General features: G+C 31.6%; 2 protein-coding genes across 2 annotated transcripts; one reads left to right on the top strand and one right to left on the bottom strand.

The window, feature by feature from the left end:
* Positions 1 to 3656: 3656 nt before the first annotated feature.
* On the top strand, positions 3657 to 8920 carry LOC111706069 (uncharacterized). Its single transcript, XM_023478862.1, has 6 exons — positions 3657 to 3969; positions 5042 to 5118; positions 5674 to 5737; positions 6463 to 6566; positions 7162 to 7233; positions 8737 to 8920. Exons 1-6 carry the CDS (start codon positions 3918 to 3920, stop codon positions 8899 to 8901), a joined length of 534 nt encoding a protein of 177 aa, XP_023334630.1. The 5' UTR covers positions 3657 to 3917; the 3' UTR covers positions 8902 to 8920.
* A 541-nt stretch (positions 8921 to 9461) lies between these two features.
* Positions 9462 to 19216, bottom strand: LOC111703998 (uncharacterized). Its single transcript, XM_023476139.1, has 9 exons — positions 19132 to 19216; positions 17058 to 17122; positions 14870 to 14896; positions 13860 to 13918; positions 13587 to 13749; positions 13318 to 13410; positions 12312 to 12363; positions 10300 to 10418; positions 9462 to 9632 (listed from the first exon to the last, which is right to left on the bottom strand). Exons 1-9 carry the CDS (start codon positions 19213 to 19215, stop codon positions 9560 to 9562), a joined length of 735 nt encoding a protein of 244 aa, XP_023331907.1. The 5' UTR covers position 19216; the 3' UTR covers positions 9462 to 9559.
* Between the last annotated feature and the right edge of the window lie 8092 nt (positions 19217 to 27308).

Genomic DNA, 27308 nt, shown 5'->3' on the forward strand with positions numbered 1-27308 from the left:
TAATATCAAAATTTGATAAACTTCAAAATTCCAGGGAATGGAAGAAAGAAATATTCAAAAGAAAATAATTTACAAAGGAATATTTCTTTAAGATCTGGTTCCATTTTGCAAGACTTCACATAAACAAATGAAGACCTTGGACTTTATAAGTTTAAATCTTAAAATGACTATCAATTAAATTGATTAAATTTAATTAATATAACTTAAGAAACTGATGTAGAACTTATTTTATTCTTTTTTAAAAGCGTGTACTGTAAAAATGTGTATATTGATTTGTCCTCGTAAAATTTCAATTGGCTCACCCGTTTCACCATTAAAATAGATATTCTTGTAGTGAAAATAATTTAAATTCTAAAACAGAAACAGACCATTCCGCGCCAGGTGGTCTAATTGTTTGTAGACCTAACGTCTCTTATGCTAAATCAGGCCAATCACGAGAGACCATGGCGAGAGAGGGAAGGCAGACCACACCTTTTTTCGTTCTACCACAGAAAATCAACTTCTCGGCATTCATCTAATTCGAATTTTGAATTGTTTTGAATATTTTATTCTTTTTTAAGAAGAACGTCTTATATGAGGCAGTTGGCACAACAGAAATCATCGAGATTTATATTTTCAAATCCCTTAAAGCATGCTCAGTCTTCAATCTCGTTACAATTGAAAAACTGTTGTTTATTAGTTGTAGATTCTAATGAACAAAGCGAATTATGGCCTAAATGCTTATTAAATCATGACATTAAATTAAGAAAATATATTTTTTGACAATCAATTTTGAGTTTCAAGTAATCATTCTGAATACTAAAAGTTATTTTCAGGAAGAAAATAACATATATTTCAACCGTTATAGTAAAGCAATGATAACACTTTTTTTATTTTTCCCATCTATTTTATCGACCGTGAAATGTAAAAAATAAACAAAATTTTAATGTTTTTGTCGTCTTCACTCTAATTTGTACACCAGTAAGGCAATCAAAATATTTCCCTGCTAAGGTATTAAATATTATCTTTTTTTCATATTTTTCCTATTCATTTAATAATGTACTGTGATTAATATTTAGAGCCGCAATCTGAATTTCATGTATTTTCCTTGATTTTCAGAAAAGGAATTGAGTCTTTGCCACAAACTCTGATGTTCTAATCCCAATATCGTTGCAATTCCAATAATGTAGACCTTAAATATTTCAAACCCTGAATTCTAATAAATGAACTAGTCTAAGCTTGAAATATAAAAGGTTCACATAATGAGGTTGCAAAGATATAGAAATTCGAAAATTTGAGTTTGTGACAAAGACTCAAATCCTTTACATATAGTTTTGTGAAAATTAACCTGAAAACAATTTCTTTTAGCAAACTTATAATGGTGAGGGCTATGCCGAAAAGTTAATTTTGTTTTGTGACGTTTTTTTTGTGGTCGGACGAAAAATGGTGTGGTGTGATCTCCCTTCCTTCCATGGCTCTCTGAATTGGCAGGATCTCCCTAACACCAGCTAACAGGAGGACCAAGTGCGTTGTTTTTTTTTATGAAATCTTAAATATTTTTCTACACAGAGGAGCAAATATTTGTCGATCTATAAAGTTTTCAATTATTAAAGGGAGTGTTCGCGAAAAAATGAAAGGGGATATAGGTTTACAGCGAAAAAAATCGCTTTTGATCGCTACTAATCTTACTTCTATTTGTTGCGTCTATAAGGAGAAAAATTTTAAAAACGTCGTGAACCGAATGACGTAGAGTCCATGCAAATTTAGAAAGTTGCAACATACGACTCGGATCGTAAAAAACCCAATTTAATATCAAACAAATCATTCAGATATTAAAACCTATAGTTATCAATCCCTTTAAGGTCGAAAACAGTTTACTGTTTTAAGTTGTAAATGATTAGTTTCTGGATTGGTAATGAATTAATGACTAAACTAAAACTTAAATAACTGTCATAAAAAATGATTTAAATTCATGAGATCTAAAATCAGATATTTGTATTCGTATCAAAAGACTTTTGATCGCTTAAATGAGTTGAATAGATAAAATTTGTTTCACTTTTTGATTTTCTGGATAAAGTAGTTAGAAAATTAAGTTGAATCGATCCGTATTAATCTTATTTGCTTTCGCAAGCTACGTTAGATTAACCACATTGAATATTTGCACAAACGATTTAGAGCATTTCCTTTATTCGATTCACCGACAAAGGGTCAAACGACCCAGGGTCAAACGACAAAGGGTCAAACGACACAGGGTCAAACGACACAGGGTCAAACGACACAGGGTCAAACGACACTGGGTCAAACGACAAAGGGTCAAAAGTGCGACAAAGGGTCAAACGACAAAAGGTCAAAATGATAAAAATATTTTTTGATTTGAATCATAGGAAACTCGCAATTTTAATCACAAAAATACGCCAAACTTTTTTGAAGATTTAAAACTTTAGTCTGATTCTGGCTTCCATAATGGTCGGGTTGGCAATATAATTGACCATGTTGCCGCAGCGCTCGGCCCCCTAGCCTGTCCTAGCCGCAGCGCTCGGCCCAGAAATTGTCTTAACCTAACCTAACCCGTGGCCGCAGCGCTCGGCCAAGAAAGTGTCTTAACCTAACCTAACCCTAAATAATAATAAATAAATGGATATAATTGACCATGTGGCCATAGCGCTCGGCCCCCTAGCCTGTCCTAGCCGCTGCGCTCGGGCCAGAAAGTGTCTTAACTAACCTAACCCGTGGCCGCAGCGCTCGGCTCCTCAGCCTGTTCTAGGCGCAGCGCTCGGCCCAGAGTGTACCTAACCTAACCCTAAATAATAATAAAAAATACTAACCGTCAAAATAAAAAAAAAATTGCCCTTTTGTCGCATTTTTTGACTCTTTGTCGTTTGACCCTGTGTCGTTTGACCCTTTGTCGCGTTTTTGACCCCTTGTCGTTTGACCCTGTGTCGTTTGACCCTGTGTCGTTTGATGTCGTTTGACCCTTTGTCGGTGAATCCTTTATTCGTTTCGTTAGTCACCGAGTAAAAAGCTGAATTTATTTTCACATCAATTTAGAGTTTTACTTATCAGTTGCCATATTGCAACCCATGTATTTCAAAAATTTAATCAGCTGTGTTTACTCTATAAATGAGGATAGAATGTAAAATGTACGTACTTCTTTAGTGCTATTGCTAAATCTTGTCTTAATCTTAAACAAAAAGATCCAAAAATTCTTAAATATAAAAATATTTATCTCTACTATCCATTAAACCAATATTATGCATAATATTTATGAAGTATTCAAGCATAATAGATTCATGTATTTTTAGGTACTGCAGTGTTAGCTGATCCTCTATATTCATCAAAATTTTATTTTATCATAATTCGACAATTTTATAGTGGTCATACGTTTGGTTTAGAATGGTTAATTTACATAAGATACATACATACACAAGAAGTTGAAGATAGTGTTTGTTTATAAATATAACATCATGAATCATATTCAAAATTGTGACATTTGTTTTAATTGTTTGGGGTTCGATAGATGCCCTTTAGATAAAATGGTAAAACAATATTTGAGTTCGGGAAAATTATAAAATGTTTTAAGCCAGTTTTAAAACCTGCAATATTTGTTGGTAAAGTTTCCTGCTGAAGTAAATTCAAATTCCAAGGCGGGGGGGGGGGGGGGGGAGGAGAGTAGTAAACAGTGTTCCAAACCTCCCTCCCCTCAGTAACATTGCGTGTTCTATCAATCTTGGAATTGAGTTAAGAGAGTATTTAGTTTCTGGCTGGAACCCGCAACACCTGGAGACAGAAAAATATAATCTGCAGGGCTTAGGATTAGAGTTCAATAGTTTAAAACCATGTAGATAGACAGTAGATATCAACAGACGATTCTACTTCAAATCAATCAAATAACTCTCTATGTAGTGTTTACCCCCGTACCCTGCAATCTGTAGTGAAACATGCTCATTATCTTTCCTTCGTTGTCTCTGTTACTAAGTATAATTCCTAAAGGTAACTTCAAGTCCTAAGACTTCCCATTGATTTCAACTACCTTTGATGGAATCTTATTTCACTTTTTTTCGTAATTAAAGGGCTAACATTTTATGAAGATTAATCTTCGATGTTTAATGTTATCAATCTTTTATCAGCGATCACATAAAGTGGTACAGATAGATAGACAAATAGTATTGATCTGGATATCCATTGTAGACACTTTTAATTTGAAGATCATTGCTCAATCGCTTCATTTAAGAATTGCACTGCGGGAGATAGAATACAGATTAAATTAATCAGTAGATAAACAAAGCTATCCCCAATATAGCTCTGGGACGTTTAATGGACTGAATCAGTTAAACACATTTACTCATTCAGTCGATTTTTTATTAATTAAAACTTTGGATTTGGCCAACGACAGAGGGAAGACCGAACTAACAAATGTTGTCAAAAACATTACAATACAACTGATTGTAATTTGCTGTCTAATGCCGGTGTTTGTCTTTGTAATGGCTTCTTAAGCCAATAAAATGGGTTGTATTTAGAAAGAATGGATAAATTGATAGGTCTTCTGTTTATTAATATTTGTTTAGTATGATACTTGCATTATTCATGTCTGAGGTATTTTCGTCTGCCCAATATTTCTTTTGTATTGTTTGATGGTTGTCAAGCCTGATGTTTCTATTGTCTTCATCATAGTTGATGTCTGATTTTGTATTGTGGGTTGTTTGATGGTTGTATAGCTTATGTTTCCATTATTTATGGTTATTATGACTGCATGATGGTTGTCAATGTCATGTCTGATGTTTGTATTGTTTGCTAAAGTGTAACATATATATCTACAAATGACAAACTTCAAACGGTCAATACTTCCTAAATTTTAGTGCTACATACCTCTAATTGAAATCAATCGATCGGAAATCTTTCAAAGATTTAAAAAATGTACAATTTTTTGAACCATGGCGAGTGCTACAATGTCTTAAAGATCGTTTTTTTGGGACACCCTGTATGTAGTGTAATGTCTGATGTTTGTCAGGTCAGGTCTTTATATTGACCTGCACGGATATTTAGTTTTTTTTTATTTGCTTAGGTATTCAAGGAACCTTGTATTGTTATCAATGTGAAGATTGTCCCAGCGCGGATCTGCAACCTCTGCGACATCTAATGGTAACGGTTTGAAATATAAAAGAATATTCATACAGTCAGACACTGTTTTTTTTTCTTTGTTTCTCGACTCAATCTCATTTCATTTACATTTACATTTACATTGCGTCATTTTTTAAAAGTAAAAAAAATAGATATCTCTAATACCGCTTTTTAGACAAAGATTTAGTGGGCCGTTGTGAATTGAGGAATTTTACTGTCTCTATTTTATTTTTAATTACCTGCACCTGTGAATTTGTTTCATTCGTTGCCCAATTAAATCTATATATAAAGTTATAATCTAGTAATCTTGTTTGTTTTGTATGTCTGATCCTAACTCAGGAACCCCATTACCGATTTGCCTCAAAATTTGATCGGGGAACTCGGTAGAACCAGGGGAATGGTTTAAAAATTTGACTAATGTAGAGAAAAATTAGTTTCCAGGCAAAGCTGGGTTCCCAAGCTAGCATAAAATTGTTTTATATCAATGCAACATATTTTTTATGCTAAACCGTTTACTCCTTTTCTTAAACTTATTCTACCGTACGACAGCTTTTCTTTTTTCTATCCATATTCTAGGGATGTCCTGATGAATCCTATCTCTCTTGCTTGGCAACAGTAACCAAGTTTGCTTCCTATGAGAGTAAGTTGCATACATCAATTTGAAATAATGTTAGTAATGCATGTGTTAATCTCCAAATGGTTTTGTTTAAATATAGAAAACAGGAGAAGGAGTTGGGTCGAAAATTTAAATTTTTCTAACAAATGCAAATGCTATTCCCGACAGGGAATTGTGGCAGAAAATATTACTTTATTAGCTTACTAATTATAAAAGGTATTTAGGCATTTAATGGGAAGTATATATATGTATTTATAAAATGTTGTACATTATTTAGTTAACAAAAGTGATTCATTATTATAAATAGTTTTGAATAAAGGTATTGTAATGATAAAATGACCGATATTGGGAATTACGATTTAGGTTGAGCTAAGGTTGTTTTTAACCTTGAATTTGGGAAAAATACTTTGAAATACTTCTTCTTGTTTTAAAAGCAATTGAGAGTACAAATAATAATAAATTTTACAAAATTTAGCAAAGATTAATTCCGTTTGAAACAATCTTGCAATAAGCTTGGTATCTTACACCTGTGTTAACAAACACTTTAACTTGATAAAGCAGCAAAATATTGAATTTTTTATTTTCTTAATTATGCATTAGCCCGGCCCTAACACGTGATTAACTCGAAACCCCGAAATTAAATTTTTAAATGTACTTTACAACTTTTTCCTTCTCAAATTTGATTTTCAGACATTTAATTTCAATATTGTTCTAGATTTATGTCTTTTGAAAATAATTATGTTGTTAAGCTGTAAGTCGAGGGTGTACCAGAGCTCCTGCAGTGGTTCAAAGGGATAGATTCTATCATAATCGGGATGTTGTTTGTAGCCATCACTCTGTAAATATTATCCAGGTAAACATTTATAATATCAGGGTTACAGGTGAAGATTACAAATATTGCACGCGCTTCTTCAAAAAGATTTTTACGTATTTTCTCCAGCACCTGCTTGCAGGGATTTTAAACGAAAAAAAAACTAAGATGAGCCATTACTAGCATAGAACTTGATTAGCCCTAGTTTCTGAACAGCGTGTCTATATCTTTTAAAAAGTAATATCTGTTTGTCTATCTGTTTGTTTGTATGTACGATCATAACTCTTCAAGAAAAGCTAAAATCGTAAAAAAATTTGACAATTAGATTAATATTGTTTTTTCTTTTGTTGGCTCAAAGATGTTAATGAAAGGTATTATTGGAAAACTTTATCAATAATTGAAGCCCTCTTCTTCCCTCAAATATCTGTACAATATTTCTGTCAGGAATTGAGTTTATTTTTCTAGTTTTGAGTTATTAAATCATCTTTGTTTACGATTTCAAAGAAAAACCAGAAAGTAAGTAAAATTTAAAGATTAGGATTTGTTTCAACCCTATATCCTAATTTTGAAAGCCCTTAGAAAAGGGCGAAGTAACATATGTCACATGTTTATATTTGTTGAAATAAAATATTTGCAGGCAAGTGTATGCTTGTGTAATGGAGATGGTTGTAATGGAAAGGGATTATCTGCCTACTATTTAGAAACTAAGGAATGAAATCTTTAACTTGAAGTATAAAACACAATGGTAGGCCTATATACCAATTAATGCTGACGACATCTACAACAACTTTTTTATTCAGGGGACATTAGTTCCAAAACTAACATTTGGCCCATTTCTAACACTGAGTGTTAGAAATGGACACAAATTGAAAGACTGGGTTTTTGGGATCCCGGCCCATATCCAGAGTAAAAGTCTATAATAAAAACTATAACCAACATTTTATTAAACATGACGAGGACAACAATTCCCAATTTTAAACTTTTTATTTAAATCAAAATTATAATAGGAGTTCTTTTTATATTAAATCTCCTAACCGTTTTCAAGACAATGTTAGGTTTTCCATTTTTCGAACATATCCTGAATTTGAAACATTGTCGCGTTTTTGAGACAAAACCCACTTTCAAGTTTTAAATATAATCCTTAATTCAAAACAAAATTCACTTTCATAACTTACAAAATAAATCACAGAAAACAAAAATTATCTTATGAAGACTAAATTAACTTCTGAATTATTTCTAGAATCTAAGTTTCCACATTTTGTCTGTTAAATTAGAGAATATGAGCTGGGAACTTTTGAATGGTGGATATCGGGATTAAGACTTAATCCACTCTTTTTCTTAATCTGCAGATTAACATAATCTTGCAAGATTATCTGAAAAGTGTATGAAAAACGATAAAATTCAAATTAATATTTAATCAATGGATGATTAATTTTCAAGCATTTAAACGAACAGCTTCCCGCATTTCTAGTTAAATCTATATTGTAAGAACTAATTATATTGGTACTTTGATCTCTCAATGCTGTAATGATTTTTAAATTATAAAAGAACAGTTTGTTTTTATTTTCTATTTTGTTTATATTTTACCTTATCAAAAAATCTTGTTTTGTGACGTAAGTGCGTGAATACTGGAAAATTGACATGGATATGAATTCCGGTAATTGTCTCAAAACCAGGATATGTTCCGAAAACGCGAAATGAGCTGAAATCCGGTAATTGTTTCAAAATAAGGATATGTTCGAAAATGAAATCAAGAACCATCAAAAACCATGATTCTCACACCTTATTATTAGTTTAAAATTTACACCTAATGTTTCAATATATAGTTTTAGCCATTTTTTATAAATGTATGGTGTAGTTCAACTCGGCTTGGATTTAAAGATATATACTCTTGACAAAGATAACTCTGCAGATTTGGCCCTATCTAACACTCAGTGTTAGATATGGGCCCAGTGTTAGTTTGGGAACTAACATCCCCTGTATTCGACATTTTACTTCTTTAAAAGTAGCAGGGTTTATTAGATATTTCATTGTGAATTTATAAGTAGATTAGGGGCGTATACAGGAAGGGGTACTATGCATGGAGAATGGAATATAAAAATTCTTGTTTAAGTAGATGAGCAAGTAGATCTATGATTTCATTGTGAGCAAAAAGATTTCTTGATGAAAACTTTTACTAGAAACTAGACAACAAAGATTTTGTTCTGTAAAGAGAGATGATGCATTAAAGTTAGAAACTATGGATTCATCTTTTCCCGAGGGATCAGAAAACGAAAGCAATGATGGAGAAGGGAAAACAAACCAACTTATATCATCAGCACAGAACTATTATTTCTCCTCGTTACTTCTCTCAATAATGATATTTACAATGATATAAATAAAGTACAAAATTATCATCTTTAATTTGAGAGTTAGGATTGCAGTCATATTTAAAACCCTTAATTGCGACTTGCGAGGTACTACAAAATTATTGATTTAGTTTATAATTACTGTCAGTGTAAAAGGTGTAAAACCTTAAAATAGGCAGTCTCGTAGTATTTTTTGGAGTAGATTTTGACATTTACATTTAATGTTAAATATAAATAGCCTCTGTACGTATTATGAACATTATGTAATTTATAATTGTTTTTCAGTGTGAGGGGCGTGGAGAGGGCCTTAGGGGTGGTTAATCAAATGAGAGGGTAATTGATTAGGATTATATAAGAGGAAGGGTTAGAGAATAAAGGTATTAATGCGGAAAAATAAAAGCATTAAGTTGCTAAGCATATCATAGTCTAATTTGTTACCTTGCAAGATGAAAAATAAGTCTCAAAAAACTTGAAAATTAAAGTTTTTAAAATCTTCATTCATAATTGTTAAGGGAAATCCGTCATTTGTTTCTTCCAAACCTTGGTTAGAATTATTAGTCTTAGTGTTAGTTTTGAGTACGAAAATGTGTCCTTCATTATTCTATATTTTTTAATTTCAACATATATAAATAGAATATTTAAACATTTTTTGATAAATATAAACTGTCTTCTGGCCGGTATGTGTGTTTATGTTGATATATTTGACGTCTTTAACCATCTATATAGAGGATCCTTTACCAGCTCATCTTTATCCATTAACCTGAAAGTTAATAAGACCATTAGACTATTTTTATAAAAAACATCATTTTTTGAAAATAAAAATTTTAGAATTTTTTTAGCCTATGTTACCTCCAGGATTCCCTCAAAAAAATGTCAGCCTATTCGGTCTAGCCGTTTGGCCGGCTAGAGGGAATATATAAACGAATGTGTTGTTTTATTATAGAGATTAAGTACGCCAAGTCAACCTCAGAAGGTGTAAAATTATTTAATGAAACGTATGCCTTGATATCAATTCCAAAAACTGTTAATCATATAATAACGAAATATAATTTTTTTCTTCTCAATATTGTAAGATTTAGACCTTGATAATCTAGCTTACGTGAAATCATTTTTTAATGCACTATAATAAATAAAATAATTTTCAAGTTGTTTAAGGGTTAAGAAATTGAGTCTCAGTCACAAAACTCAAATTTTCTAAACCCTGTATTTTTAAACTTAACGGAGTAAACCTTTGTTATTTCAAACATAGACAATTTTATCTAACAGAATGCATAGTTTGAATTATCTAAGGTTTACAACTTTGGATTGCAAAGATATAGGAATTAAACAGTCAGAGTTTGTGGGAAAGACTTATTTCCTTTGTAAAAAGATGGAAAACTAACCAGGTTATAAGAAAAAATGATAGGAAAAACTGGGATTAATGGGACCTGAAATATTGGATGAGCTGAGTCCGCCTGTAGCTAATTCTACAACTATCCCGAATGAGAATGAAGAGCAAGAATAGAAGGAGAAGAGTAGATACAAGATAGCAAACCCATACGCTGTCCTAATATAGGAAATTAATATATAAAATACAGTTTGTATTTAGCTAGTGAACCAAATATCAACAAAATAAACTTACAGTAGCAAAAACCTCTATTTCGGGAAACGCTGCAAATCCTTGAGAGAAAAATTATGTTGAAGCTTAAATGAACACTTTCCTCAAACTATAACTTTACAATCCCTTTATATATTTGGAACCTGAGTGTGTAAATCTTTAGCATCAGCATAAAATCAAACTCTGGCTACTTGCAAAGATAGTCCTAATAGTAGAAGATAATGCATTAGGAATTTTTCCTTACACTTGTATATGACCTCATTCAAACAATCAACATTAAAAACTCTAAGTCATCATTTTTATTACTAATCTGTAGGTGCTAAAAATTGTCGGAAATTAACGACACAGGTAATTAATCATTTATAGGATAGGATGCACTCTTCTGCTAAAATAAAGCTAAAATTGGGATTTTGTTACGCACAATTTTTGTATAAAATATACCAAATATTTTAAAACAAAATTTGTTAAACTAGCCTTAAAGGGCGCTTCGCGCCCATCTTCTAAATTAATTGTGAACATGTTCTCTTTGTGTACATCGTAAAACAAAACAAAAATAATTCGCGGATTTTCACAAAAAATTTTGTGGATTTTCAAAATTTTCAAAAATTTAATGAAGATCGAATTTTGATGGAGACAAATATTTGAAATTTTGATCATTCATAAACCTTCCCTGGGGCTCCGTGAGGTCCCACAAAAAATTGGGCCCGATCGGTTCAGCCGTTTTGACGTTTATTGGATACAAACAAACAAACAGACAGACAGACAGACAGACAAGCCAAATTTATATATAGATGTCATCACGTGACCACAGGGAAGGTTTATGAATGATAAAAAAATGTGTTTTAAATGTTTTTAATTTTGTAAAAAAAAAAAAAATTCTTGAAAATCCGCGAATTTTTTTTTTTAAATCCGAAAATTTTTTTCTTTGTTTTAAAATGTAAACAAAAAGAACATGTTCACAATTTAAATAGAAGATGGGCGCGAAGCGCCCTAAAAGCCTAGTCTAGTAAATTTTTCTATTTGCTTAAAGCAGAATTTTAGGCCGGTCAAGTGAGGAAAACCCAAAAAAAACTAGTTTTGAAGGGGCCAAATTTCAAACCAAACATTGTATTGCATCTGTTCTAAGATAAAGTTCATATTGAGATATATGCTCAAAAAAGACCTAAACTCTTTTTAAATTATAGAAAAAACAACAAATTATGTGGCTTCTTAATTAAACCAATTGAGACGTCTGGTTTTGCGTATAAATCCCTATGCCTACTCTTTATATTACAAAGCTCTTTGGCTATTTTCAACAATTGTTCAGTTCCTTTCATAGATAGAAATTCTTGAGAGAGAAAAATCGAGGAAGACAATATTCACAATAGTTAGAGCTGCCTTAGACGCATCGCTCTCGTGTTGTCCTAACATAGAACCACAACATAGATACAGCAGCATGTGAATGGCAATAAAGTCTTGTGTGCCTGGTAAGAGGTGGCAGTGCACTCTCACGTAAAATGAGTTTGTTTTAACTGCACAAATTGATGGGTTTCGTGTTCATTGGACTATCTTAATTATAACTTGAGTCTAACAGTCGTCGTCCTATTCCACAGATTTACTTTTCAAAATTGACAAGCGCATGAACCATAATACAGACAAGATAAGGGTGAAGACTAGATAGGAAGAATTATGTCGATCAAATAATATAACTTTTTTATTCTTCCCAATAGCTTCAAAAGAAAAGCTATGACTGAAAACATGTAAGATTTCAATTTAACGTCGCAATTTGAAAGTTGCGTGCACGGTGGTGTGAACGCAGGAGTTTTGTTCTTTTGCCCTAATAAGTACTAATAACCCCCTTACCTCTTGAATGAGAAAAGAGTTAAAGATTTCAATCATATTGGTATCGTCTTCACTGGAATATGTACAAGATGAATATTTCAAGAGAATTTTGAAAATCAATACAAAACCAAATTATCATTTCATGTTTAAATTAAATTATCATCCCATTGATGATAAGAAATTTGGTAAGATGAGTTTTCTTGATTGTTTTAGATGAATTCATCGTTATATTAAATGACTATAATTTTGAATTTTTAGCCTTTCAAGGAATTTTTTGTCACTCTAAATGGGATCATATAATTTAAACTAAATTATTTATCAATTATTTTTATTAATTTGATTGATTTTATTAATTTATTAATTATTATTAATTTTACTATTTAAACTAAATTTTTTTCTGCTAGACAATAAGATTACATTTGAGATACACGATAAAAACTTCTTTCATCAAGAATTTTTTATTTATTGTTTATTTGAAATAATACAAATTACCCAATAAAAAATTCCCGATGAGAAAAATGACCAAAGCACATTGTTGAACAAAGGAATTAAGTTTTGCCACAAACTCTGATTTTCTAATTTTAATTTGCAACCCAATGTCGTAGACCTTTAATATTTCAAACTATGAATGCTGTTAGATCAAATAATGTAAGTTTGAAATATCCAAGGTTTACATCATCACGTTGCAAAGATATAAGGATTACAAAGATCGAATTTGTGGCGAATACTCAATTCCTTTAACTGTAAATGAGATTTTAAAAGCTTTTCAAATCGAGAATGAATTAGATATTCATGTTTATAAGATTTAAGACTGATTAGTTTCAATTTTCAACAAAAGAAACATCTTGACCTGCCGTACCAATCCACATTACAGCCTGCGTCGTCACCTGGCTGTAATTTTTTAAGTTTTAAGTTAATTTTTTTTTTTTTTTTTTCATGCAAGTATGGCAAATGTAATTGAGTTTCCTGTAATTCGATCTTTTGTATCCACTTTAGAAAGCAACAATTCAATATTCATCAAGTTTTCCTTTTGTTTGTGCTGGGGAACATTTCCCAAGAAAACCAATCACTTGAAATCTCCTCTTGAGGGAGCGCTTTCCCATAATCCTCAGAAGCAGTCCTACGCAATTAAATCTTAGAAACGTTGCATATTAAGATGATTTTTCACAGTGTCTTAAAAAAACTCTGTTGATGTCAGAGCTTCAATTTTAAACTGATTTTTAGTTTTGTAAACATCAAAGATTTCTGCTCAAAATTGTTGTTAAAATTGTTCAAAAGTGGTAAAATAAGACAAACCTAAGTAATTGTACAGTTCCCAGCCTTACTCTTGCCTCAGAGTTCATAGTTGCAATCATCATCATCTTCTTGACACGTTCTTCTGCTTTAGAAACAGGAGAAAACTCTCCAATTTTCTCTTCAAACTTTTCATTTGTCATTGTTACCTTGGCGAACCAGTCAGCTAACATGCACATATATAAATGCACTAAAATAATAACTATCCCCATAATTTAAACCAATATATAAACTGTGCTTAAAAGAGTATTTTTTTGTGCATAAATAAATTTGTTCCTATGTCTCTTAGAATATCAAAAATGCTTTCACTTGACTCAATTTTAGACTGAAAATACCTAAAAACTATGAATTAATACATGTAAGAGATCAGATAAGCTTGTAAACAAATCTGTAATTTTTCAAGATTTTAGTAGTCGGACAGAAATAAGATCTAAATAGAGTTTGATTTTCCAAAGACTAATTTCGCATTATTTTTTAAAGTCGGCAATAATATCCCTTTCTGATTATTGTAGTATCGATTCATTAAATGTCAGGAAATATTTCATGCTAATCATTTTCTTAGAACTTTTGTTCTTCCTAAACTTATGCTTATTTTTTGACAGAAAAAGTAATTATTTTCAAGGCAGAAGAAGTTTGGTAGAAATATTAAAACACGAAAAAGATTGTTCAGAAATTGACTAACTAATAAATATTGTTTTTGGGTCTGTCCTAGTGAACGATTTTTGGACCCCCCCCCCACACTCCCGGGCTCCCCTCGAATCAATTTTAGAAAGGATTTCAGCAAATTTACTATTATTTATTTTTTATTATTTTAGGGTTAGGTTAGGTTAGGTTAAGACAATCTCTGGGCCGAGTGCTGCAGCTAGGATAGGCTAGGGGGCCAAGCGCTGCGGCTAGTACAGGCTTGGTTGGCCAAGCACTGCGGCTAGGAGAGGCTAGGGACCGAGCGCCGAAGCTAAAACAGGCTAGAGGGCCGGGCAGTGTTGCCACATGACCAATGATAACCATGTTAAAAATTAATGGGACTGATGGCACCTAATTTAACCCATTCACAATGAATGGGGAAACCCTATTGGAATTTTGGTAAAATAGCTTTTTCCATTTTTTGGCTTGGAGTTTGAACACGAAAGGTTGAAGTGGAAAATTGATAAGTTGTTCCTTTTTTACGGAAAAGGCTGTACTAACATAGCCAATTTCACAGTTGGCTTTATTTTTTCACTTTTAAATTAATCGTCAAAACAATATTTTGTAATTTATCTATTTTTGATTTCAATGAAGTTTATTACCTGCTGCCGTGAGTTTGATAATTTTCCCTGTTAATTGTTTGTTGCTTTAAATGTTTTTTTTAAGACAACATTTCTTGAAATTAACTTTAGGAAGAATAAATTATAGAAGATAGGACACTGTCGTTTGTAAAATACTAAATTATAGAAATCCAAAATAAATTAGATGTAAATGATACATTACACACGATTAATGAAATTGGTTTGTCAGAACTCAAAATAATAATAATATTAATGCAGTATGATTAGATTGTAATTCTAAATACATATTTGGCTATTTAAAGGGACTGTTCAAGTGAACCTCTATGCAAAGAGGGCATTGCCGAATGTATAATAGTAAGTACCCTTAACACATTGGGGTGTTTGTAGAGTACAGAGATATGTGTGTTTAAACTTATCAAATTCTAAGCCCGCTTGTATTCAGCTAAAATTCAAGTGGGCTGTGTTAAGTTCAGACTGTACGTAAGTCAACACAGCACACACTTGAATTTGTAGCTGTAGCTGACTACAAGCGGGCTTTGAGAAGTTTACACATACATATCACACAAATGTCCATTATCATAACATGCGGATTATGTTTGAAGGGGTGAATAATATCCAAAACCGCAACAATGATTCAAATTCTTGATATGTACGAAAAAAAAACTTTTAATGTCTTAAAAACGATCAAGGTTCTTAGGTTTTTAATATAAAAATCCTATCACAGTTTGATTTCAGAAAGTAGTGATTACAATTGTTCTAGAATTGCTAGTTATGTACTATGCACGTTATACATATTTTGAGATATTTGTTTTTTATTGATTTACAATGAGTCAAGTCATGTTCGTGTTAAGTATGAAAATATATAACGTGAATTGTTTGATATCGTGCAACAGTTTAATTATTTTCTCAAGTCAATATAAAATCAAGTAAAACTAGAAAGTATTAAACCTTCCATTTAAAGGTTTCAGTCACAAAAAAAATGTCAAATTATGAGTATTTATGATTTAAAGAAATTAAAAACTTTAGATATTTTGATCTTAAATAATTTAGATTTTTGATTTTTCAAACTGTTTGATGCAAATGTAATTTTTTTTAAAATTCCATTCACATTTAAGATAAATATTTTAATTAACTAAATGAATGTTGCTTAATTAATTTTTTCCATAAGTAAAAATGAAGTACATTCAAGTTTATGTTGGATCTATATTTTCCTATGCAATGCATTTTTAGAAGTAGTATTTACATCTTTTAACATCGAAATATTGAGTAATTAAAAATCTTTTGTTTATATTTCCCAGATCTAACTGGGCATATTGTATGTATATATATCTTTAATGCTATGTATGAAAGCCGTAAGAATTGGAGTGTACGCTAGCGTACTGTGTGTCAACTCAACTCGGATGACGTAACATTTATTCCTGGAAAATCTGGAATATTCTACAGGGTGTCCCACATCATATTAGACCGTCAATGGGTCAAAATTACGATTTTCGGGACTAATAAGAAAATTTTAGAAGAATGAATCATTTAAAAAATTTAAGAAGGCTAATACAAAAAATTTCTTGCCAAACATGCTAAGGTTTTCTATTATTATGTGCATATTTTGGCATTAAAGCTTGGAGAGGATCTAATATGATATGGGACGCTCTGTACATCCAACCAACGCGCGCGGGATTTCAAAATTCGAAGGTAAATATTTAATTCTGTCATTTTTAGAAAGTAAGTAATACTATCTCTTTAATACAAAACAGCTTCAAATCAAAGTGTTTACCAATTACAAGCGTAAATAATGGTTTAAAGAGCATTGTTGTGAATCGGAATGCCCCTCTTCAAATAAAAGTTCACTTGAAATTACGCTTACAGTCCCTTTATCTAAGCAGGAGTTTTACATACGTAATTCAAAAAAGTGTTTGGGATTTTTCAATTTTAGTAATTTAGCAGTTTAGAATAAATAATTGTGATTTTAAATTTCTTCTAACAACGGAATTGATTGTTTGCCACAATGTCGTAGACGACGTAAACCCTAGATATTGATTCTAGTATATCAAAAAAAATCAAAGGTACATTCAGATTGGAAAGATATAGGTATCAGAAAATTTGAGTTTGTGGCTAAGACTCAAGTTCTCTCTAGAATATATAAAGGTGGTCTGTATTTATTTATTAATGCCGGCCGTATTAACTATAAAAATTAATTTGAAGCAAAACATTCCTTGTAGATATCCACGATATTCCAATCAGTTGATTACGCAGCTCAAGTAACATATCCACACTCATCTATTAATTGTGATATCTTAAATGGCTTCTAAGTCCTAATTAATAATTCAATTGTCCCTTAACATTTTCATCGGATTAAACTTCCGCACTATATCTTTCAATTGATAAATTTTAATAATTTTGATGTTACAGAAATCCAAGAGTCGCTTTCAAGAAAATCTGCGCGCAAAAAAGCTGATTTTTAGATCGAAAAGTGTATTCCACTTTTTTACTTTCGAAGCCGTCTTCTTCAATTAAATCAAAATTTTCGTATCTTCTATTGTAATATTTAGAAAAGGATTCTGATACTAATAACCCTCGCACCTTTTATGAATCATAACAGAATAGAGGGACTAGAGGGCAGTACACTCCAGGATCTTATACAGGATAGACGTTAGAGCTTAGCTCCGTTAATCCCCCTTAGGCCTGGGGACTTGTAATTCATTGACACCTATTAGGGTGATGTACCTTTACTATGCCTACTAGAGGACCAAGGAGGACACCGGCCTCCTCCCCATCGATATCCCAAAGGATGATTCTTCAGATTCATCAGCATCCTCAAGGTTTCTGGTACGGCTGAGATTGAAACAGTATCAGCAAGTCCAACTACGGATCAAGGTTAACCAGATGAAGCTCTAGATCCTCGAGATGGTTTGTAATAGGGACACTCAAGATACAGAGCAGCAAGGATCTATAGAACATGAAGAAGCTCCATCTTCTCTCAATGGAGACACCCAAGATATGGAGCAGCCAGAACAGCAGTAAAGACCAATGACTTCAGGTGAAGAAGAAATCATAAGGATCTACGAGGACGGGATCCCTGCTTCTCTGTTAGGATCTTCAAATCCCAGGACTTCTAGTCCAGATGTAGCCTTAGAGGAGATATTAGAGTTTGAGGCAGCTACTCAGAGAAATCATACTCCGGAACCCTGGAACAAAGTGTTTGAGTCCCAAGCCCCTGAACCCCAGCAGGTAGATGAAGCTGATGCAGATATTCAGATAAGTCCAGACTTCGAACAACTAAATGAGATAGTTGAGTTCGGAGTTCCTGAACCGGAGCAGCTGGATGGGGGATTCGACTCTAGAGGAGCTGCTCATAGGAACCCAGACCAAGATCAGCTATACGACAGTCTCGCTAATAGAGGAAGCTTTAAGAAATTTTTATCAGAAGTAACTAAGGAATAGACAGAAGACTGCTATACTTCACGGATAACAATGATGACAACAATGAAGATAACCATGATGATAACCATGATGATAACAATGATGAAAACAATGATGATAAACATGATGATAACAATGATGACAACAATGATGATAACAATGATGATAACAATGATGATAACAATGATGATAACAATGATGACAACAAGGATGATAACAATGATGATAACAATGATGACAACAAGGATGATAACAATGATGATAACAACGATGATAACAATGTTTATAACAACGATGATAACAATGATGATGACAATAATGATAACAACGAGGAAATGAGTAATAGAAGAAGCTACTCGGACAGATCCTAAACTGTAGCAGTTGAATATCTAAAAGAACTTAAAAAACATGAATAAACGTTAGAGATGTATTTAAAAAAAACTATAAAACTGATCAATCCCGATTTATTGATACTCTGAGAGATATGTACGAGAGGTTATTAAAGGGATCGATACTAAAAATAGAGTACGGGGATCTAGAGTGAAATATTTGCATAAGCATAAGCAATTGATGGATCTCGAAACTCCCTAGGATTTACATCTGGGTTGTAATTGAAGACAATAATCAGTATTACACTATTTTCGTCCTTTATTGTTTGGCTGTCATTTTCAATTTTCAACCAGTGGTTGAATTTCTTCCGATAATATGTCAGGACATTTGTAAAATTCAGGTAAGCAAGGTTACAAATTACAAAACTCTTGGCAAAAATTGTATGACAAAACATTTTTAACACTGGCCTCTTCTATTAAGTTTTACACAGGCCACTTCTATTATTACGAAGAAAGGTTATAAAATATAAAATGAACCTTCTGTAGTCCAGTTAAGAAGTCCCAAACTTCATTTAAACTCTTTATAAGATCTTCAAGCGTAAAATATTCAGCTTCCTGCATTTTCCCTTAAAATACAAATTTCTTTTAATTCCTTAACAAATACATTATTAATATTTACGTAAAAGTTGAATCTTTTACCGTCTTTTTACCAACATTACCGATACCTATGATTCCGCCAAAAAAGGAATATTAAGTTAGTTAACGTCCCTTATGACAGTTATGTAAAATAACGACCCGCTCTGCGAAGAAATCATGAAAAAAATCGCGCATTTTCATCTCAACAGAAGAAAAAATTGTGTATGCCTACTTTTTCGGGAAATTAAAAATGATACTTAACCACTGGTAGAGTAAAATTCCCTTAACTGTCCTGTAAAGTAGATGTAATTAATTATTTATCTTCAAATTACAGCTTCAAGTCTGTATACTTGTGCTGAAAGTATTTTACTATGTTGTGTATGGAAACTGAAATGACACTAAATGAGTTTAAAGTGTCCTCTCAGCATTTTTTGGGGCCAACTAAACATACTGCCTTTTCACGGGGAATATTCTGATTTAACATACTTTAACTACTTAAATAACTATATTTACACAATAACAGCTTTGCTAATTTTAAGGGTATGTTACGTTACCAAGAGTTTCTAGACCAATTTAGCCTGCAAAACATCCAGAGCTTAACGAAGGATGTTTTAAATGAAAAATTGGTCGAAAAAGTTGTTGTGAATAATTTTAGCGTCTGTGTTATTTTTTCACGAAAACCTCGCAGCGCAGGATGTTATTTTAAATAATTGTCTCAAGGAACAATTAGGTAACTTAACATCCCGCTGTTTGGGGAATCACGGGTCGGTAATGTTGTTTAAATACGGTAAAACAAATTAACGTCTCTTTTACCTTGATTTCTTTGGTCTTTATGTACACAGCATTCAACAATTTTCATTAATTTCATCTTCGTTAAATTTGCATAAAGTCGTCTCTTGAACGTACTACATGAGTTCCAAGTTTGTAAATATATACAAAATGAATATATTATGCGGTTTATAATTAATTTGTAAATGATAAGAAGAACAATTTGTATCCAGAAAAACAAGATTCTAGATGAGTCTTCTCCTATACACAGCACACATATCACACACACAATCAAATAAACCTTGATTTAGGGAACCCGGAATATATTTTTGTATTCATTCCTTTTGATATTTTATTTGAAAATTTTTAAATACAGATTCTCACAATCATAATATTTTTGCCTTAAAAACTTCCATGTTTTTGTTTGATTTTCGGTTTTGTGATGAACGAATTGATTACTGAGAAATATTTCTTTGATGGTCTTTTTCTATTCGGTACATTTCATTTCCATCAAAAATATTGCAAATAGAGCAATGTTGATTTCGCTATTTTATACTTTTTTGGAACTTGATTCAACATTGTGTTACCAAACAAGGCTTCTAATTTTTCTTTTTTCTTTTCTACTAATATGGAGATACTATATATCTCAACTCAGTTCACTTATCATTTAAATTTAGTTGACCAGAGAGGTGGTATTTAAAGAATTTAGGCCGCGGTTTAAATCTGCCAAAACCCGGTTTAAATTAAGCGCCGGCTTAAATCTTGAAACATTTGATACAATTGTGAGTGGAACCAACAATATTTAAGCAGCGGCTTAAATTTAAACCGCCGCTCAAATTCTTTAAATTCGGCCACTGAGATCGATTCAAGTTTTTCTCATCACGAAATTTAAAGATCATTATAGTTTCGGAAAATTCAAAATACCATCATAATGAAATGTTTTTCCCATTTTGTAAAATTTGTTAGTATTAAGACAAATCTTATAATATAATCTAAACATGTTTTAGAAAACATTATTTTCATAAAATATAAGCAGGATATACAAAAGAATCCGCAAACTACGAAACAGCGCACTGCAAATTTAACACATACAAAGTACAATCTAATTGTATAAGTGTAAATGAAAGCATTTGAAGCAGACGCAAACACTATCGCTGTAGTAAAATATAAGAAGGGTTATTTAGATCATTTAGATCTATTATTTATTTAGATTATTGGATTATCATTATTTAGATTCTGGAAAAAGATTTCGAATTTTTAGTCAAAGGATCTGTAAATAACATTACAAGAATAATTAAAATCTTAATTTGTTAATGGAAACTATTATCTTGAAAAAAATAATATATGCAACAACAAAAACAAAAAATCACTTTATAAAAATAAACTAAGCTAAATTTGCTTAAAATGGAATGATCTTGTCAGCTAGCTAAACAAATAGTATGCTTTTCAATTATTATAAAGAGTTTCAAGTTTTTATTTGATCTTCATCTTTGTTTTTAATAAGTTTTTATTCTCTATGTACTCTCATTCTATAATAATACGTAAATACATAATATTAGAAATATGAGATTTCTGTATTAAGTATTCTGTATTAAGTGTTGATGATCGACTAATGGAGAAATCTAGCCAACAAACAGAGTCAGTCGAATCAGATTTTTTTCTTTTTACGAATTTTGTGTGGGAATTGAGATAATCTTAAAGAACGGTCCTAAACTACCTCAAAGTTTATTTGATTGTCATTTCTATAGATAGAGAGTTAAATAAAACTGGTTTAATCGAATTAAACTTAAAAGATGAAGCCATTTTAGACCAGGAACATCAAATTAATTCTCAAAATCAATTCCATCTCGATACAATGTTCTTTTCATTCATCAATTTATAAGAGTTTCAGTTTGTATAATGTGTAAAATTCTTTGTATTTATATATAAAAAATATAAATATATAAAAAGTATAAATATATCAAAGATATAAATATACAAAAAATTTAAATATATAATATTAAAAGCGCCAAATACAATACAGATGGGTTGTAAAACTTTTTCTGTAATCTAATTAATAAAATAACAGAATGCTAATTCTTATCGATTTGGTTTCCCAAGTGAATTATCTTGCATGACGCTTTTGCTCTTTTTAAGATACAATTCCTTATCGTATTCATGGTATTAACCCGCATATTGTACAGTTTACTTGAGCAGGGTACTTAAATTGTACATATTTTATTGATGAAAATTAAACAAAAAAGTTTTTTGAAATAAAGGAAGTTATAAGGCGTAAGAAATACATTCAAGTTTAATTTATAAAATGTCTTTTTTAACTCAGAAATTACATGCTGGCAATTTTTTCAACAACAAAAAAATGGCCGTATATATCTGTATAAACTATTAAAAATTTTGTTTAAAATTAATTTCTTATTGTATTCACCAAGTTGCTCTGGTTTCTGAAATGCTAAAAGTTTTCTGGTTTCTTTATTTGTTTGAATTGAAATGGCCCATTCCAGCTGATATATAGTTTCTGAAAGTATCTATTTATGAATTCTGGATTCAGGATTCAGGATACAATGTAAGGAAGGAACAAAATGTGTCTGAAAAAAAGAAACTTTGTTGCCTGTTGTCTTTCTATTCGACATCAACTTCTAAAAATACCCATCATGGTCATTGATCCTTAAAAAATCCAAATTAATTTTATAGCAACTTAATATTTTATTATGGATCCACAGCTTTTTATATAATAATAAGAAAGCTTACAGACCTGAGTTTTTGCTACAAAATCGAGTTTTCTAATTCCAATATCTTTAAAACCCAATATCAATGATATTGTAAACTATTTATTTCTGTTAAATCGAATAATTTAAGTTTGAAATATCATAGGTTTGCATCATCAAGTTGCAAAGATATAGAAATTAGAAAAATTTGAATTTGCGGCAAAATCTCAGTTGAACGCTTGATTTTATAATAAAGTGATATAACAAGCAAAGAAACAAAAACAAGAAACAAGTAAAATAAATGCAGATAAAATTTTACATGGGTAGATGCCAACACTAAGCATAATAATATTCTGTATCTTAATGTTGCTTAAGAGAGGTTTGGAAATTAAATGATCAACTAAAAAACTTGCTCTCAATGCAAAGTCTAAATATCTTAAACCAAAAATTTAAAGAAAGGTTGTAAAAAATGTATGACATTTTAGTCGTAACATTTTTGAAATTTTTTATTTCATTTTGATTTTTACTTTTTATTAAAGTAGAAAAATGCACTGTAAAGATTGCATGTGTGAATACAAGATAAGTTTAACTAGTAAAGAAAGTGGTGGGGAGTAGAGAATAATGAGTGTGTACACCAGAATTGGCAGATTCGCTACATTAGCCACAGATTTTCTATCATTATCCTTTACAAATGATATTAAGTATCCACAGTTCTACTTCCTAGATTCATCCTTGTCTCTTATCCTAACACATGTACCAGAGGAAAATATATAACACTATATATTTGAAAACTATGAAAACTTTAATAAATGTAGTGTTAAAATGAGTCCTGTCAAAATAAACTCTTTGGTCGGAGTAATTTTCAAATCTGTTTCTTATTTCCGTATTATGATAATTAAGATTAAGATCAATTATGAGCAGGTTAGTGAGGAGTAGCTTTGCATAACAGATAAAATCTTTTCCCACAGCAACACTCGTATCATGATTAATGAGGTTTAACCTAAAGAACTCTCAGGGCTAACATGAAATCTCTAGATGTAGATAAATCAGAAGTTCCGGACGATATCACATATAAAATGCTCAAGAACTTAGGTGGCGTTGAGGCAAGAGACAAATTATTATTCAAGAACGTGATGTCAGGTTTAAGGGAACGAATTTAATGAATTTGAGCTAAATCGCTAAACTTTCAAATGCCGGTTCAAATAAATTGAGTCTTTCCCACAAACTCGGATTTTCTAATCCCATATATGTCTTTGCAACCTAATGATGTAGACCTTATATATTTTAAACTATGAATTCTGTTAGATCAAATAATCTAAGTATGAAATATCAAATTTGTAGGAATTAGAAAATTTTGGCAAATGCTCAATTCCTTTGAACGACCGATTCAAAGTTAATGATTAAGGAAGGATGCGAAACGATGATAAAGTTTGAACCGCGGTGGAAGGCAGTTCAATTTAATTAAATTCTGTTCCAAAATACACACAAAGATCAGAAAATATGAGATTTAGTGTTATTGAAGAGAACACCACTATTAAATATTAGAAACCACATACCAAAAACTTTATTAAGCTGTCTCTGTCTATCCTGTAAAAGCCTCTTTTTCTGCACAGCATTTGACAAGGATGTTATTTTGGAGGCTCTCCTTACCATGGCTTATATTAGATATTGTTCTAGAATTAAACATTATTAATGCTCTCTCATATTATTTTAGGTGATCCTAAGGAGGCAAAGAACTATTTTTTTAAGGATGATATGTTTCTTCCACTGCAACCATAGAGAATATATTATATATATATTAGAGAGGAATTTAGAGAATCTCTCGGTATGAATTGTTTCAGTCCCTTTCAGCCTGAAAGGGAGTTCAAAGTGTAAAAATCATGTAAATGTTCATAATGTGGAAGACGATGCCTGGCCGCGTTAAACTAGTTCCACAAGATTCAACAGAATGAGATAGAACGGATACGGGGCAGAGTACTGATAAAACATCTACACGTGTGATTTCGATATTGACTCTAGCTCTGAACCCTCTAGTAATAAGTTATAAGAAATATATATACTGGAAGTTATTTATGCGTTGTTATTTAGAGTCTGACTCACGTCCTCTATAATAAATTATAAGCAGTAGAATACATTAATACAGTATGTTCTCTAGACTATCCATTTCAACTTCGAATATAAAGCTGTTAAATAAACTTTATAATGAATTAGGTGAATAAAAACATCATTTGATTCTGAAAATCATCGTTTGTAAAGTGGAAGGCATAGAGTCTATGTGAAATGATCATTGGTCAATTATGAAACCAGCCTATTTCATAATTTGGTTTTCTTTTAACAATAATTTTAGATTTTCTATAAAATGATATTCCAGGGCTCAAAAGGTTATATAGCATAAATATGTGAAGTACACCTGCAGTATGGAAACAGTACAACAAAATGGCCGTTTTATACTTTTATCTAGTAAATTCCCCTCTAATATATATTCTATTCTCTATGACTGCAACAGGAGAACGAGCTGAAGAGCATTTAGGGGAAAGATTTTGACATAGAGTACATTTGACGGACGTGAGCCTAGTAAATATCTTACCGTTCGTAGTTTGATAATATCATACTAATTGCAGCAAGTAACGGATATTTAGATTGGTTCAAATCAATTCTGGATTATTTGATCAAAATCATAGATTATTGGATCAAAATCTCCCCTGGTAACCAAGCATAATTTTCTACCCTGAGGACTATAATTTCAACCTGGCAGACGGAATAGTGAGCAAGAAGGAATAGTAGAGCATGTAAAGGAATTGAGTCTTCGGAACAAAATTAAATATTTAAACCTCAATATCTTTAGAACTCGATGTTGTAAACCTTTGATATTTCAATTTCAGATTATTAGATCTAACAAAATTCATAGTTTGAAATATCTAAGGTCTGCAACATTTGGTTCCAAAGATATAGTGATTATAAAACCAGAGTTTGTGGCAAAGACTTAATTCCTTTCTTTTAATGTTTGGGGATCAATCACCAAGTCCTAAAATATACTCACAAGATTCAGCTGTGCATGAACGCGGGCCTGGGTATCGTTCTGTAGATTCTTGAAGCAGGGGATCAGATGTCTGCTGTAATACACTTTTATGAAAAAGGAATATTCAAAGGAAAGTTTTGTTATATACAATACACAGTTTAACATGCTAAAAGCTGTGACGCCATAGCTCATTTCTGATTTAGTCTAGTCAGATCGGTTTTTGGACATGGAAGCAGGACGTTCCTAAATATCGGATTTGAGTTAATTCATTCTTCACGAGCTTATTTAACACAACAATAAATGCATTAACCTCTACTTTAAAATTAAATTAAATGATTTGTTTTTAGGAGAGTTATATTTTTTTGCATTTATCTTGATTTTTTTCCGTTTATGAATAGATAACTATATAGGTCTTAAATTAGCATTGAAAACTTTTTCATTATGACAAGAATTTAATTCTTTTCCTTTCCTCGATCATATGCTTCAATGGGTATTCAAAGGTCGGTCACTTTCCCCACTTTAGTTCAAATATAAAGTTAAACCAGCATCATAATCCTAACCGGATATCCCACTAACATTTAAATATTTCTATAGAGCAACAAAAATAACCTGAGTGACCAATAAACTGTAAAATTTTTAAAAGAAAATGAGGCAAGAAGCCTAATTTGTATAGTGTTGCATATATGAAATATCTTTTTTGCATATTACTCAGTTCCTTTCTGATATCTATAAAATATAGTTTATCAAAAAACGGTTGATCCCAGAGAGGTTCAACACTGTCGAAAAGCTTTTCCATTAAAAAGAGTTTTTACGAACAATAAGGGGGTTAAGTCACAGAAGCAATAGATTATCCCTTATAATTATTTGTATTCAATGATGCTTATTTTCTATTAATTAATAGTTTAGTATTAATCCAAGATCGCGCAGAGACGTAAAGAATGGATGTAAAATACACATTACATAAGTTACTTAAATAAGTCTGAAGTCCATCTTCTGATTAGTTAGCGAAAGTTGAGAAATGGATGGTCAGAGATCTAAAGCAAGAAAAATGTCAATACCTGAAAAATCACCAGAACACCATTCCAGATTTATCCTTCTATAAATTCTACAATGTTTACAACAATCTGCAGAACTAAACCAACTTAGTCAGATCGTTTCAAGTGAGAACTCAGCTTATCACCTTGCTCTAAAATATATGACACAACTTAGCTAGTGCAAAGCTTATAGTCGCGCCAGCTGCAGGGGACCGGACCTGTGTAGTGTGTAGTGTGTACCCTTTTTCAATTAAAATTGTTTTGTCTTCGGCGCCACTTAACCAGTCAAAATTTAGTAAATTTTTTTCTAATGAAAATCAAACAATTAAAACCACGGTTTTCCTCATTCCCACCTAAATACCCTTAATGACAAATTAAGGTGTGCTTTGGATGCAATGTTTTAATTATTTACCCTTCTGAAAACTTTCTAAGAAAACAAAATTATGAAAATGATGCACCCCCTCCCCCACTAAAATTCCTGGCTCTTCTCCTCTCATAGGATCCCCTGGGATTGAGGGAAAGCAAATTACACCAATTTTTCGTCCGACCACAAAT

Source organism: Eurytemora carolleeae, unplaced genomic scaffold (genome assembly GCF_000591075.1).
Source record: "Eurytemora carolleeae unplaced genomic scaffold, Eaff_2.0 scaffold63, whole genome shotgun sequence".
Classification (NCBI taxonomy): Eukaryota; Metazoa; Arthropoda; class Copepoda; order Calanoida; family Temoridae; genus Eurytemora; species Eurytemora carolleeae.